This window comes from Spea bombifrons, chromosome 1 (assembly GCF_027358695.1).
Source record: "Spea bombifrons isolate aSpeBom1 chromosome 1, aSpeBom1.2.pri, whole genome shotgun sequence".
In the NCBI taxonomy this organism is placed as follows: domain Eukaryota; kingdom Metazoa; phylum Chordata; class Amphibia; order Anura; family Pelobatidae; genus Spea; species Spea bombifrons.
This window is the reverse complement of record NC_071087.1, coordinates 114,169,984-114,182,314: the sequence shown is the minus strand read 5'-3', so window position 1 is coordinate 114,182,314 and position 12,331 is coordinate 114,169,984. Positions and strand designations below refer to the sequence as shown.

The 12,331-nt window shown below is 38.8% G+C and overlaps 1 protein-coding gene across 1 annotated transcript in view; it reads right to left on the bottom strand.

Moving 5' to 3' along the window:
• MYO18B (myosin XVIIIB) overlaps window positions 1–11,135 on the bottom strand; it is a 201,322-nt gene extending 190,187 nt beyond the window's left edge. The window contains exons 1-3 of the mRNA XM_053469399.1: window positions 10,999–11,135; window positions 1,853–1,978; window positions 101–238 (exon numbers count right to left, since the gene is read on the bottom strand). Coding sequence (XP_053325374.1) covers window positions 101–238; window positions 1,853–1,897 — 183 coding nt within the window. The 5' untranslated portion in view covers window positions 1,898–1,978; window positions 10,999–11,135. The remainder of the gene's footprint in view (window positions 1–100; window positions 239–1,852; window positions 1,979–10,998) is intronic.
• Window positions 11,136–12,331: the final 1,196 nt, after the last annotated feature.

Genomic DNA, 12,331 nt, shown 5'->3' with positions numbered 1-12,331 from the left:
ACTGCTAGTATTTTGGCATATCACTTTGTAAGGTATGTAAGCACATTGACATAAATGTGTTAGGTTCTCTAGTCTTCATTATTATTATTATTATACTCACTGGTTGCTTATCCTTCGATTCTTTCTCTTTCTGCTTTGCTTCTTTTTCAGTTTCTCTAACTAGCTGTTTGATGAAGCCACCAGGTATTACAGAAAACAACGGGGGAGGAGAGGAAACTGTTGGCCCCTTGTCTTCTTCCTTGATCTATTTATATGTAAAATGTAACATATCAGACAAAAGCTAAAACAGATCACTTATAGGATTTGTAAATGCTCCTTATTTTCAGGGTTTCAGAGCATATGACAGTAGCCATCCAAATATTCAGCCTCGGGTATTCTTTAAAACATTTGTCTTTCAAGTGTATTGAGTGTTCTTAGAACATTACTTGTTTTTGAATATTTTTTTTAATGTTTTATTTATGATTTATAAATTTATTTCTAAATATTGTTTTTGAATATTTTATAGGCTCTTGAAAGCATAGAAGGTATATTGTATTCACTGAAAACATATTGATATTTAATGGAATTAATTCAGCTACACCATTTCTCTTTCACCCCAGTGGAATCCAGCCATAATGTATGTTCTTTAACGTAATGCACTTAGTGACCAGTTGAGACCTTACCTACCAGAAACCTGTGTTGTTTTTATATGTATTAGGTTTTATCTATATTCACATAAAAATGTAGTCAACATCAGATGGAGGTTAAATAGCCCAATTAGAAAATAAAGAAAATGCATTTTACCATATTAACCAATCTATATTTTACTTCCAAATAGAAGTATATTTAGGACCAAAATCTATATACTGTATATATATGTTGACAGATATGTTGGAAGTTATTTATGAATATGATCATGGCACATATAAGCATAGACCATAACCTTCAATTAAAATGCATACTCAGATAATATGATAGGGATAAACATAAACCGTGAAATGGCATCTTCTGGTGGCAGAATAAGTGTATTAGGAGAGGAAATGTCATGTAATTAATGAAGAATAATTATCAGAAAGCGCATGCAGGTTAACTGCATTGTTATTAAGTAATGGATGATTAGTCAGAAACATGTCTTTGTTGGGTATTCCAACTGTTCGTTCTCATCAGTTACATGAAATCTCCATTATAATGCCCAGAGTACATATACAACATCTGTCTGTCCTTCTCTACTGTCCTTAGTTGCTTTCCTGCACCGAAAACTGTGAGGGAACATCGAGTGGCAATGAGGTGTCTATGATATGTCTTCTTTTACTGCTTTGTAGTAGCCAGACAGTGTAGAGGTAGAAAGTGTGTATGAATTGTAAAATATATGATTGATCTGATCTAAAGGTTATTACTAACTATAGGTCAGAAATTAAAAATAAAATCTTTCTTAGAAAAGGAAAACTCAGGTTAATTTAAAAAAACAATTTATATATATATATATATATATATATATATACAGACTGTGGTTGTTAGTGTAAAGAAGAAATTAGATTTAAGAAGTACAGGATGAGTACATACTTAAATGTAAGAAAGATGATAAAGGGCCTGACGAGGTAACCGAAAGTGGGCTAATAAAATGAATTCCTAGCCAAGGCCTTAAATATGTCTGTCAAAATATGAGTATGTATGACGTGTAAGCTGGAGACTAGAAAAGCTAATCGTTTCATGCATAAAAGGTAATCTTCCGACTGCTTGGTATATGTAGCAACCAGATTTTGTTAGTAAATATCACCTCTAGTTTTACGAGGACTCATGGCCTAATTCTAATGGCCCACATTAATGCGTGATGATTATGGCATGCAGGTGTTCTCAGAGTGAGAGAAGTAACACTTTCCTTCTGTTCCCATAGTGCTAGACGTGAAGAGATAGCCATGCTGTTACACTATCTGGAGGTGCCTTGATGCTTCAGGAGTGATACACGCAGGACAAGTGAAACATTAGTCTTCAACCAGCACTGGACAGACAGTATGAAGGGATGAGGGGAAATAAGAGAGAAGAGAAATGATTATTATGAGGAATAATGGAGTTACAAATAATATAACAACATAAGCATTTCTATATTCTTAGATAAATGCTGAAATACAGATTACAACCTTCTGACGTTTAGACTCACCTTTGCTACTTTCGATTATTAACCCCATTGAATCCAAAAGCCATTTATGTAGATTTTGCCATACTTTATAATGATCATATTAAATAAGGCTGTGTTGTCCTGAGAATACTGACAATATTTGCATCTTGAGGTATTCATTAGCAGGGGACATAGTGATCACACTAAGATACAAGATGGAAAATCACACCAAGTTGGGAGATACCCGATGAATAGCAAATTTGCCAAATTCATATACAGTATTTATACAGTAAATAAGGCTCATAGACCATAACCATCAGATAAATACCCTTCCATCCAACAACTCTGTCCGTTTCTCTACCTGTGTAAAGCATCAGTATGCAGACACATAGAGTTGCTCATAGATTGTATTAGCTCAAATGTGCCCTGGCAAATCAAATCAATTATATATAAATGTAACTGTACACTGCAGTAGAAGCTAAATGATCATGGGCAAGTGAAAGGTCAATGAAATATGAAGCTAAGCTAAGGTGACAAACATGCCAAGTTAGTCCAAGCAATAACTTGACAAGCATGCCAAGTTACTCAGTCCACTAAAGTGCCTTTACAGGATAAATTGAAACAAATTGACTTCAAGAAAAATAAACCTTTAAAAGGATCTGAAAGAGTAAGAAAAGCGCTTCTCCCTCATTTGAGTTAATGCCAAAAAATGTGAAGATCAAGATAGACTGAGTTGTACCTAGTCCATTTATTTATTTTCATAAGCAGTTAAACATTAGAAAATAAAGTCAATATGGAGTAATATAGAAAAACAAGCATGTCACTTTAGAAATACTCCTTATTCTTCCTTGCCATATCTATGTTGGTAATGATTACTGGCACTTCACCCTTGCCCAAATTTGTCTCCTAAGTGTCCCCCTTTAGGAGAGACAAAAACCCTTTTTCCTCTCCTGATGTCCCTCTTTTCTAGGAGTTCAGAATGTTTGGTGGCCATAACCTAAAAGGCAAAACAGTATGTATAAAACCACAGGATTTGTTCATAAATTACATTATGTAAATAAAATCCATTACTCTTCTTAGAGGACATTAACAAAAGCCCTGCTACCAAAACCTCTGGATGCTTCAAAATGTTTGGAGATATGTGGTCTAGAACTCCTGTGTAACATTGGACTCATACTGGTTCCTTTTTGGTTGCACCACACATATATATTGCCATGGGAAAAACTTTTTACATGTATATACTTTCTCTTTCTAACCATTCATAACAAAGTTTGAAGAAAGAAGAAGCACCTCCCTAGTACAGAGGTACCTGATTCACATCTGAATATAGCTTTATCCTCATAATGATCCATTCACTTACTGTAAGCATTCTTTCCTAGAGGACATTGTAATGACATGTGAAGTTATGTTTGAGAACTTGGCTAGATATGTAAAAATCCAACTTGATGCGAGCTTCCCACATCCTTACCATAATCTCTGCCAAAAGTTTGACCTCGGTTAAATGGTTCTGAAATGCTACCAGTTTTACACATAATACATTCACTATATTTAACAGATCAAGATCACTGTTGGCTTCTTTAGATACATATGTCATTTTCCTAAACCAGTAGTTCCTGACCACAGAAGAAAATGTCAACCCGGGCTTTGAAAATGAGCACAGAGTAGTGTATAGTCCTAATGAGTACACCTGTTTCCCCTTCCAAGACTTTTCCAATTAAGTATAGAAACTTAACTCTTACAGTATAAATGAGTCATAAATAAATTATGTAATGGTCACTTGTAAATGATCCTTGAACACCCAAGTTGTCCTGGATGCTCCTCATTAATTCAGCCATGAGGTGGGGAGCTGATTGTTCCCATAAAATGATGGACGCAGACACGCCTCCTTCTGGCTGCAGCGTAAGTGCGTGGGATCAACACGCTGCCCCGGCTACATGACAGGGAAGTCCGAATCACCGGTAAGTTTGGGGGTGGCGGGGGAGTGTTAAATGGGGGGCATAAGGCATTTCTGGAGGCAGAGTGCTATGTGAAATGCCTTTTAACCCCCTTAATGCCACCCTGCCTCCAGAAATGCCTTTTAACCCTCTATACGCCACTCTGCCTCCTGAATGCCTTAAACCTCCCTATATGCCACTCTTCCCCATAATATGCCTTTTAACCCTCTAAATGCCAGAGTGGCATATAGGGGTATAAGGCATTTCTGGAGGCAGAGTGGCACATAGGGGTCAAAAGGCATATCATGGGGCACAGTGGCATATAGGGTTAAAAGGCATATCATGGGGCACGGTGGCATTTAGAGGGTTAAAATGCATATCATGGGGCACAGTGGCATATAGGGTTAAAAGGCATATCATGGGGCACAGTGGCATTTAGAGGGTTAAAAGGCATATCATGGGGCACAGTGGCATATAGGGGGTATAAGGCATTTCTGGGGCAGATGTGCATAACTGGGGGGCAGGTTGGAAAATAGAAGGAAATAAAACCAAAATACGGTATATTCCCATTGATATTTTACATTTTTAGTATACCTTGGTGACTAGGAACAGGAAATTGTTCAACCGCGACTGCTTATTTCACAGGGGTATAAATATTAGGCAACACATAGGCCAAATTCCCTTAGTCATTCATCACAATGGGCAAGACCAAGGAATATAGCTGTGATGTGCGGCAAAGGGTTGTCAAGCTTCACAAAGTGGGAAATGGCAATAAGAAAATAGCAAAAGCATTCAAAATAACATTTCCATCAGATCAATAGTTAAGATGTTCCAGTCAACTTGAAATGTTATGAATCAACCTGGAAGAGGACTTGAGTCTATATTGTCTCAATGCACTGTGAGATGATTTGAATGAGATCACAGCTGGAGAATTGCAGAATTTAGTAGCATCTTGGGGTCAAAAAATCTCCAAAACTACAATTTAACGACACCTACATCATCACACCAGACTCTACTAGAACTTCTATGCTCAGATGAAACCAAAATATAGCTTTCTGACAATATACACCAGAAGTGAGATTGGTGCACACAGAGAGGTAGCCATATGGAAAAGTACCTCATGCCCACGGTTAAATATGGTGATGGCTCTTTAATGTTTTGGGGCTGTTTTTCTGCCAGAGGATCAGGACAATTAGTTAGGATACATGGCAAGATGGACTCATCAGATTTTACATTAAAATGGGCCCTGGTTGGACCCAGCAGGAGAATGATCCAAAACATACATCAAAATCAACACAAAATAGTTTACTGACCACAAAATCAAGGTCCTATCATGGCCATCGCATTGCCCTGACTTGAACCCAATAGAAGACCTGTGGGGTAATCTGACATATCGCCCTTGAAATTTAAAGGATCTAGAGAGATTCTGTATTGAGGAATGATCTCAGATCCCTTGCCATGTATTCTCCAACCTCATGAGGCATTTTAGGAGAAGAGCCGTTATCTTGGCAGCGGGGTCATGTAATGTAATGTTATGTGACCCCAGGGTTACCCCTCGCATTAAGTGTGAACTGCCCTGAAGAGAGGCTCCATGCAAGGTGAGTGTCTGCGTTTACAGTAAGTGTGTGTTACTGTGAGTTACAGTGAGTATGTATGTGTTAGCAATGGTGAGGTGGGAGAGGCATTTGGCTTTATATGGTTAAGACATACTGGTACGAAAGGAGAAGGTGGCATTTCTCTTGTGAACCATACTATACTCAAAGGGAGCAAGGTGGCTTGCACATTAATAGCAAAACAAGCTAATTGCACTCATGTGCATGCTTTGGAACCCCCAGAATTATGAGTAAATGAGTGTAGCCCTGGTTCCCCTGGTCTCTGGGTAAGTTTATTCTTTCTCCAGGTAGGGGAGCGGTGTTGCCCATTCCCTATCCATTTCCCTCCCACTCACCATTGATCAAAGGCTATCTGGGGCTAGCCTAGTTCTTTGTGCAGCTAGCTGTGCCACCACACATAGCCCTTCCAAAGCCACAATCCCCAGGAGAGCTCCAGGAAGTTCCCAGGTATGCAAATGTGTTAGATATAGATCATATGAAGGGTTTCACATGTGCAGTAATCATTTCTAGTTTAGTGCACAATATGTATGGCCAAGTATAAAAAACAACTCAGTATTCTTTAAAAGGGCTCGATTTATACCGGGGGTAAACAACAATTACCTCTCCAGCTGCCTCCCAACTACAAGATCTATGATTCTCAGGCTGCCATTGGCCAGCCAGAGATAGTGGATAATCATTACTGCTGTAGTTCAATAGCATACAGGCAACTATATATATTGACTTCTGACTTATACTGTTATATGTCACATACTTGCACGAGCAATTAGTCTGTCTTATAGCCAATCTAGTATTCATAGATATTAGTAAAAATACTTCAGAGTGATCACATCATATCTAAGACTGTTTGCTTATGTAATATGATGTCATGTCCAGAAATAACATTTGACTATCGCATTACATCAAACCTATAAGTATAATACAGGCTTTCAACAAGAACAACATTTCTTCTAATTCAAATTTGATTAAATACATGAGAAAAGTTCAACTCAATATTAACATATGCAAAACAGTGTCATACAGGAAGGCCCAAGTAACTTCTATTGAAGTATTAGGACACCCTCCTAATTATTGAATTTAGGCATTTCAGCCACACTCATTGCTAATGGGTGTATAAAATTAGATATAGATATAGAAGTGGTAGATAGTGAGAAAGAGTGGGTAGTGAGAATATTGAAATAAATAAAGAGAAGCATATAGGGAAAGAGTTAATGAGGAAACAAAAGAAAGGTGGCAGTTCCCGTGTGTGCAACCTGTGTGCTGGGGCAAGTCATATATGTGCAATCTGGGTGCTGAGCAAATTTTTTAGATGTAACCTGGGTGCTGGGACAAGTCCCATGGATGCAATCTGGGTGCTGCTGCAAGTCCTATGAGTGAATTCTAGGTGCTGGGAAAGTCCTATGGGTACTGCAGCAAGTCCAGTGGATGGAACCTAGGCGTTGCGGCAAGTCCTGTGAGTGCGATCTGGGTGCTGGGCAAGTCCTGTCGATGCAATCTTGGTGCCGTGGGTGGACTTCGGTGGGTGACCATCAATTATATAGTGCATTGTTCGCTTGATCACACTTTGTTAGTTTTCTATTTGTTTTTTTGATTCTTTGTTAACTTTGTTAAGACCATAAAAATGTATCAAATTTGGACACAATGCAGCTACTTGGTGTAAAAACTGGGTAAGCTTGAACCATTAATATACTGATGTGATATTGAGAGTTATGCTTTATCACTGTCAGTGCCTGGCTCAGTATACAGTGATGGGAGTTAGGGTGTACCTCCGTCAATGTCTGGCACAGTATATAGTGATGGGAGATATGCTGTATCACTGTCTGTGTCTATCTTGCTATAATGATAAGAGATTCACTGTACCACCCCCCACCCCTTCAGTGTCTGGGTCACTATATAATGATAGGATTTATACTGTTGTGGTAATGGAAGTTGTGGTACCAATGTCAGGCTCAGTATATATATATATATATATGAGTTATACTCAGTATATATAGATGGGAGTTTTGCTGTACCACCCTCAGTGTCAAAATGTGAATAATTCACTGGGTTTGGGGAAATTGGTTTTACTATTTATTACTATTACTATTAATAGCATAGATACTATTTATCTACTTGCTTCAGAATAACCTCTGTATAGATATAGTGGGGGGCACAATTTTCTGCTCTTGCCTCGGGTGCAAAAAGAGCTAGCTACGGCTTTGCCTCTCTTGCTCAGCTGCTTCTTTCAGAGCAACGGATGTCATTGACACATTTAGTGAAATGTTTGGGGGACAAAGGTATTACTGACAAATTGTTTGGGCACAAAATGGCACCGACAAGCTGTTTGGGGACAAAAGCTGACACATGGTGAAGTCAGGGGCCCAAAAAGGTGGAGTAGAAAATGGATTTGGTTAAAGGGGTTACGTTTGTTAAGGGGAGGGGTTATCAATATTGCCACCCCCACCTCGAGGGCGCCAAAAACATGTTGCACCTAGGTGTCAGTGATCCTAGGCCCTGTGTGTGTGTATATAGATAGATCGATAGATAGATAGATAATTATACATATACACTTAAATACATATATATATATTTATATATATATATATATATATATACCTAAATATATATATATATATTAAATATGTATATACCGTATTTACCGGAATATAGGCCACATTTTTTCCCCCACTTTAAGTCTTTAACTGTAGAACTACAACTCCCATCATTTCTATAACTGGCTAGAAAACAACTACCTGGGATTCAAAACGATTGAAGAACTACAGAGCTGATGGTTGGCCTAGTCTGTGCAGTACTACAGTCATGTAAAAACATGCCTATATATAAATAAAAATAGAAAAAGGCTCCGGGCACTCAAGGGTTCCATCAGGCAGATTTATTGAAGGAGAAGGACATTATTATATATATTATATATATAAATAAAAACATATTTAAGAAGAATAAAAATTACATGGGTCCTGCCGTCCCGTGCAACGCTCCATCACAGTGACATGGAGACTATGCCCCTGGGGTACCTACCACTGATTCAGAGAAAAATATGAATGGTAAAAGCTACAGCTGTCCTATAATAGTAAATGCTTGATCTTGGACATACACATAATGAGGAATATAAATGTACAGAGAGGACAAAGGAAAAAGGAGGAAAATAAGTCATCAAAAGAACAAAGTGAAAAGATCCAATCAAAGAGTACATGTGATGATAATCAATGACAACAGTGACGCCGTATCAATCTAGTTAACATGGTCACACTGATAAAAAGACAAAACAAAATTTGTGCGACTCTACCATAAAGAACAAATTGTCAAATACAAGGCTGTTGGGTACAAAGCCATATAGTGTAATGAATAGAATCATATTTATGTTTATAAAGCACGATCACATCCTGCAGTATATGATGATATTAAGAGAATAACATTCATAATTAGACATAATGGTACAAAACACTAGCTTTTTTAAAAATTACAGGAAATTATTACTGAATATAGGAGATGAAGACGCCAGTTTTCCTGCAATTGTACTTACTGCTGAATTTGTCAACCCAGTAAGTTAAGCAGAGTTATAATACACATTGACTTGCCAGACAGTCAACTAGAGATACCAAATAGAAGCAGCAAAGACGTTAATGGACCATAAACTGAACAATTAGATCATGCCCATCTAGCCCCAAAGCCATGATAAGCTCTGAGAGGAAGGGACTATCCGCTGAGCCTCCTAATTCCTTCTTTCTAAATATAGGCTATGAAGTGCCCTCTTCATAAAATTATGAGATAGAGAGCTCTGAAACCGTGCATGGCGCACGGATTTCTTTATACACAGTGCTGTTCCGAAGGAAGAATTTCACATAGTGAATTAACGGGCTGTGCTTTTCATGGTGAAAAGCGTTACGTATTGTGTATATATCATGGCTTTACTGGCTGTTCCTCATTTTTATATATGAGACATTTTGTGTATGTGTATATAGATATGTCCTTAGGTTGCCGGGTAATTGACTTATAACCCAAGCCTGTGAGTCGTTTTGCTTTAGGGCCATAAAAGCTACAGTGATGGAAATGTTTATAAATACAGCAGGTATCTGTTACGGGTAATACTGAAGGGTGCAGCAGAGCATATGAGCAGATGGGACGTGGGGCCTACTTCCGCTGTCCACAGCCTTAGACATTGTTACAATAATACAGTGAGCTATAAGAGAAGCCACCTGTCACATCTGTCACATTTACAAAAACAACATCAAAAGGGTCATATTAGTGGAAAGTTCTGTGTGTTCTTTCCAAATAAATGGCGATTCTCTCTTAATATGGACATTTTTCTACACAGCAAAGCAAGCAAATCAAGTGACCCTTTCAAATCACAGCACAAAGGTGCCATGGGCATTTAAAAGACACAAAGCCTGTGTTTCCATGTTCTCTGCAAATAAAAAAAAGAGCCAGCGATTAAGGGCCTAGAAGGTAGTTACATATTGTGCCTTGTGGCCAGCAATAAGATGGCCAATATGTTTTAATCACAAGGGGGAAATACAGCAAGGCACAAAAAAAAATTCAAAAAAATAGAAGAAAAGTAAGATTTTCTCCCCCCCCCTTAAAAGTCCAGCAGAAAAACATTTTACGAACGTCCACCACGCCTGGCAAATAAATATTATAGCAACAGAAAAGCATGGATTCATGAATCCTAACACTGACACCCATGATGTGCATGTAGTTTACACAGAGGAGTTGGGCAAAAAGTGCAATTTTAGAACACAGTGGTAAAAGTGGGGCAATTACTAGAGAACATTCCCGCTATCACTCTGCAGCAGACTTGCTTTTATAAACCAATTAGCATTTCTGGGACTCCTTCTGTATTTTCAAACACAATATTTAAAGCCATTATATTATATTACCAAGGAACTGACACATGTATTGTCACTATTTATGAAACGGCACACATTGTATTGTGCTAATTTGACAGATAATGGCCACCATGCAATATAACAGGTCCAGCGTCCCAAGTAACTTTATAAAAAGCCAGGGCCCAACAAGCACACATTGTTATTAGGCTTGGGGTATGCTCTTATAAATAATAATAATAATAATAATTTTTGTGGAGGGATTCAGCTCAGGGGTTCTTCTAGTTGACTCTGGTGGGTCAGTCTCTTAAGCCAAGAAGCAACACACTCTCCATGATATGCTCAATTAGTACACCGTTTCATTTAACACAGAACATGTAGGGCATTCAGTATTATGTTAACGTTCCAACAACATAACACACCATGTATACATCTTACATCTTGCTGTAAGATGTATACCTTCTGACCTCCTCCTGTCCATATAAACCCAACCCTATGGCATTTTACAGAATTTTACTTAAAGATAATAGTCACTCTACCTCTTTGAAAATCCGAGTTCTGGTTCAGTCGCAAAGTAAATAACCCCGGTATGAGGGATCCTATGGGACAGACACAGCTAGTGGGTCCTACAAAGCAGAAAGAGCAGGCAGCTGAAGAGTGAAAGAGTGACTAAGTTAGGACTCCCTTTGCTGTTCATAGTTTTTCCCTCCCCCTTTCTTTCCCAGTATCTCCAGTGTGATAGGGACAGCTGAGTGGACACAAGTCATTGCTATAAATATAGCTAACAGCTTATGGTCTGGAGGGGGGTTGCTGGGAAGAAGATATTTTGACAGGTTGTGGAGTGAAAAGGGAGAGGGGTTTAACAGGACCTGATATTGTGACGTGAAAGAAAACAAACAAGAACAAGCACCAGACGGCAGAGATATGTACCACTGGCCCACGCGAAAGCCTGGGGTCTGTTGGCCTACACTTATCATTAGACTGTTAGCCTTAGAAATCACAAATCCTCATTAACCAGGAAGAATACATTGATATTTCTCTTGTTGTTATGTATTCATATAGTTTTTGTACACATAGTTTTTATTATACTTTGTATATTGTTGCTTTCTTACACAGTATCTCACAAAAGTGAGTACACCTTTCACATGTTTGTAAATATTGTATTATATCTTTCATGTGACAACACTGAAGAAATGAAACTCTGCTACAATGTAAAGGAGTGTACATCCTGTATAACAGTGTAAATTTGCTGTTCGCTCAAAACAACTCAATGCACAGCCATGAATGTCTCAACAAAAGTGAGTACACCCCTACGTACACCCCTACGTGGAAATATCCAAATTGGGCCAAATTAGGCATTTTCCCCCGCCGTTGTCATGTGACTCGTTAGTGTTACAAGGTCTCAGGTGTGAATGGGGAGCAGGTGTGTTAAATGTGGTGTTTTCGCTCTCACACTCTCTCATACTGGTCACTGGAAGTTCAACATGGCACCTCATGGCAAAGAACTCTCTGAGGATCTGAAAAAAAAGAATTGTTGCTCTACATAAAGATGGCCTAGCCTATAAGAAGACTGCCAAGACCCTGAAACTGAGCTGCAGCACGGTGGGCAAGACCATAGAGCGGTTTCACAAGACAGGTTCCACTCAGAACAGGCCTTGCCATGGTTGACCAAAGAAGTTGAGTGCACGTGCTCAGCGTCATATCCAGAGGTTGCTGCAGAGGTTGAAGAGGTGGGGGGGTCAGCCTGTTGTCCCAGAAGGAAGCCTCTTCTAAAGATGATGCACAATAAAGCCCGCAAAGGCACTGAGGAGGTAAGTGGAAGGGCAGAAGGATACCTACCACCAGCTGAGCACCGTAGTCAGTAGCATGTTA